The sequence below is a fragment of the Hippocampus comes genome, unplaced genomic scaffold, assembly GCF_001891065.2.
Source record: "Hippocampus comes isolate QL1 unplaced genomic scaffold, H_comes_QL1_v1.1 scaffold43, whole genome shotgun sequence".
NCBI classification, from domain to species: Eukaryota; Metazoa; Chordata; class Actinopteri; order Syngnathiformes; family Syngnathidae; genus Hippocampus; species Hippocampus comes.
Window position 1 is genome coordinate 944,953 of NW_017805276.1, and position 4,226 is coordinate 949,178.

Here is a 4,226-nt window from a genome sequence, read left to right on the forward strand (position 1 = left end):
CCCCCCCCACCACCACCACCCACCACCCTTTCACCTCTACTGCTACACACATTCTAAACAAGCTGTTCATGGATAATTTAACTGACTTGTGGAAGCCTTTACATGACTCCACAATGTGCGCTTACCGTAAACCACTTTGACAAAATATATGAATTGACCACTTATAAACAAACCTACGTAAAAGCCTTCTAATGACTTTCAAATGATAGAGGGCGATAAGAGTGTTCACGTTTACGAAACCCAAGCCGAAACCAGACAGACAGGTTTTGTTGAGTCGGGGGTGGAGGGAGTGGGAGTATACCAAATACGTTCCTCACTTCCGTTTTGCGGCAATCTCAGAACATAAGCATGACGATTCACGTCAACGGGTCACGTGCGGAATTCTGAAGAAATCACCGATAGTGGATTCAAGATCAAGGAAGACGAGATTAAAAGGGTTCCGATCGCATGTTCTAGTTCTCTTATCTTTGTACCATTCTAACGTTCAGCCAGCAGGAATTAAGTCAAGTCTTGACAGGTTTCATCACATTAAAAGACAAAGGCCCCACAATGGCAGAACAATGAGGACGTCAGCCCTTCAGAAGTATTGGTGTTGTCTTGTCAACAGGGTCATGCTGAGTAAAGCAAACAGAAATGTGAAAATGAAGGGGGGGGGGGAGATGAAGGTATGTGAAAAGCTCCAAGGAAAGTACACAATCATGAGGGCATTGTCTCAACATGAAACAAACGGGCGACTCTGAAGGGGTGTCAAAAGACACATCAACATGTGATATGAAAAAGGTGGTTCACAAGTAGTCCACCCACACTCCTCCCCCACCTCAATTTGCTTTGTTTCCTTCTCCCAAAATAGCAATTTTGACACACTATAAAATACATAGCGGAGCAATATTACTCCTACTGTATGGTTGAAAGAGAATTTCTCCGATTTTTGCCCACTACCTTATGAAATGCAGAGTCACTGTCGTCTTGAAAACATAGCATAATAATTAAACCATGAGGTCCAAACATTTGAACCCACACCGGTGCAATGGCAAGTCGCTAAAATGTATCCTTATTTCAAACCATTCTTTCCTCCTTTGGCATGTCCCACACACTGCCCTGCTAACTACAGTGTGTGTAATACTACAAGTGTTTTATTTTTATTGTCCACAACAAGTTATTTGATAAATGACTAATTTTGATCATGTATCTTCATGATCCTATTGAACATTTTGCACGCAATCCCTGAAATTGCTGTCCACCATGTCATAAGGCACTCTCTGGCGATGTTTACCATCAGCATTTTGTCTTTCTGAAACCGGTGGCTCGTTGCGGAGTAAATATCTGCACTTACAGGTATGTTTCGCAATTTTCGTCATATCGTGTCGTTCACTCCGAAATATCAATAGATAGGATAACCTTTCAGAAATTCAAAGTACATTCGCTAAAGAGCACGCAGTCAGCTTGCTAACTAAATCATGTTGTAACAGTAGGTCATACGATGCTAATATGAGAAAAAGAAAAAAATGTTCACCCAGTCATTGGCCACCATGTTGACGAGCTCAAATACTTTGCTGTTTGCATATATTGTCGGCTTGTAGTTAATGTATTAATAAGTGTGGGATCTTGACCAATATATATTTCCAAGAGTGTACCATCTACTTAAAACAACTCAGAAATGTTTGGTATGAAAAGGGGAAGTCTCAAAGGCTGCTTGTGGTGACATTGACTCATATGAAAAAAGTTGTGAATAAAGCCGAGATACTTACGTTCCGACTGTTCAGGTGTAAGAACCAGAACAGTGACTTTGGTCGAGTCCGACTGACCAATGGTGTCCGTGACCGTCAATTGGAATTTGTACATTCCCGACGTCAGATTGGACACAATAATCTGGTCATCGAAGCTGGTTTTCTACATGAAAACAAAAACTTGGTTACCATTTGGATGCATCACTTCCTGAGAACTCAACAGCCAATTAACACTGCCTCACCTCTATCACAGCATAGGGATACTTGGTAAGCATTTGCCACAAATAGGACACAATCCCTTCGTCGTCTTTGCTCTCCAAGCCGTTCAGCGTCACGCTGTCTTGAGGCTGGACCACGCGGTCCTGGCCTCCATTGGCCACTGGTGGACGGTCGGTTTCTTCTGGAGTGAGACAGCATGGTAACAATTTTATTCCACAACCACCGAGCGCACACAGATTCCAATTCAACCCTCTTCCGAGCTCATACCACAACACATTCACATGTGAAATCAATCTGCGGTAGATGAGAAACGAAAAGTACGGCGGCGGCCGTAAGGCTTGGGCATGTGTCAACATGCTGAAATGGAGGTTTCTAGCCTAGTTATGTGGCCTTACGTGTCGTGAGTGCAAACAGAGTGGGACTGGAATCTACTGCTCCAATTCAACCCTCTTCCGAGCTCATACCACAACACATTCACATGTGAAATCAATCTGCGGTAGATGAGAAACGAAAAGTACGGCGGCGGCCGTAAGGCTTGGGCATGTGTCAACATGCTGAAATGGAGGTTTCTAGCCTAGTTATGTGGCCTTACGTGTCGTGAGTGCAAACAGAGTGGGACTGGAATCTACTGCGGGAAGAGGGGAAGAATAAAAAATAAAAAGCTGCGCAACTTAATGTTGAGGAGAGAGGTGTACATTTAATGACCTCCAAATTAATTGCCTATTTCTCTGTTGCCAAAAGATGAGAAACTCTTGGACGCAGATGTCATTTCAAGTCATTCACAGATGAGATGTGTGTCTCGGTTTTTTTCATATTTGTTGAAAAATAACACTAGCGACTTCATTGTATCTCACAAAGTAATACAATGGATTCAAAGTAGTCCATGTTTCATTTTCAGTCCATCACTTGGATCCCGTGGGTTTATTAACAGCATCTGAGATCTCAAATTATTATTATTATTTTTTTTTTAAGCAGAGTGATTTTAAGGGTGAAAGTAGAAAATTCAGGGGCACACACTGTAATCGACTTATGTATTTATATGTTCACTCATTTTTATTATGTTGCTGATAAATGGGGTCAAGTGTGGACCAGGGGTTTGTCAGGAACAAAAACATTCAATCATCATGATAATAATATAAAGATTTAAAAAAAAAACTGAAAATTCAATGGTCACGAATGTGTGAGTGGATGAAAAATTTACTTGTACTGTCTCAAACTATCAGGGCAAAATGTCAGCATTTAGGGGCAGCCTGGAGCCCTGCCAGTACCTGCAACATGACCACTATTAAAATACAGTAGCGTAGTAGGCCTAAGTCTTGGTGAAAATGGTACGTAAATAAATGCTTGATGATGATAAATCTCACGCATCAAATGCACTTTATTTTAACAAGTATAATAAATCTGAAATGAAACCAAATTGTAAACACAAAAGTCACTGTCCTAAAGCATTTTGAAGCTATCTGCAACTTCCCTTGACTTTGTTTCCGACAACTTTATTGCAAAACAGCGTAGGCAGTAGATGTTTCAAGTGTTGGTTCTCAACTGTTGTCACCCTGGGAATTGAGTTTTTTTTTTATCATTGCCAAGTCATGACCCACTTTTGCAGAAGTTACCAACAATAAACAACATACAATGTTCAACAGCATACCCATTGAAAACATAGAAATAACATTTTTAAACATATCTTCTCAAGCTTACGTGTGCAAAGTGCAGCTGAGAGTCACTGATTTAGAGCATGAAAGAAAATGATATTAACATTTTGTTGAAGGTGAATAATCGAGAGGAGTTGTGATCGATTCAAAAATATTAATGACCCGTGTGTGTGTGTGTGTGTGTGTGTGTGTGTGTGTGTTGATGGTCTTACTTGGTGGGAGATCTACTTCGAGGTAGCTCTCGTAGACAGAGTCCAGGATGTAGTTGTAGTAACCTTTCTTCCTTACAAAGCGACAGGCGTATTTCTTCTTGTAGAGGCAGTTAAAGAGGAAGCAGGATTTGATGGAGTTCTCCTCAGCACCCCCCTGCATGAAGGCCACATTGCACTTTTCCTCCTTGCAGCAGGCCGCCACGCAGTCTCTGGAGCGGTCCAGTTTGGGGGACGAGATGAACATGGCCCCGTCCTTCACGGACTCGTCGACGTCCAACACAAAATCTTCGCGGCCTTTCTTAAATTTGGCCAAACACTCCTCACCTGTCTCCTGACTGAAGGCGCACGCCAAAAATACCAGTAGCAACACCAGCGGCCACCAACCCATAATTATTACAACAATTAAAAAAAAAAAA

General features: G+C 41.8%; 1 protein-coding gene across 2 annotated transcripts in view; it reads right to left on the reverse strand.

Annotated features, from left to right (window-relative positions):
• Positions 1-4,220, reverse strand: part of spint1a (serine peptidase inhibitor, Kunitz type 1 a) — a 12,216-nt gene extending 7,996 nt beyond the window's left edge. For both annotated transcript variants that reach the window (XM_019870187.1, XM_019870186.1), the window contains exons 1-3: positions 3,811-4,220; positions 1,970-2,127; positions 1,749-1,890 (exon numbers count right to left, since the gene is read on the reverse strand). In XM_019870187.1, coding sequence (XP_019725746.1) covers positions 1,749-1,890; positions 1,970-2,127; positions 3,811-4,198 — 688 coding nt within the window. In that variant the 5' untranslated portion in view covers positions 4,199-4,220. The remainder of the gene's footprint in view (positions 1-1,748; positions 1,891-1,969; positions 2,128-3,810) is intronic.
• Between the last annotated feature and the right edge of the window lie 6 nt (positions 4,221-4,226).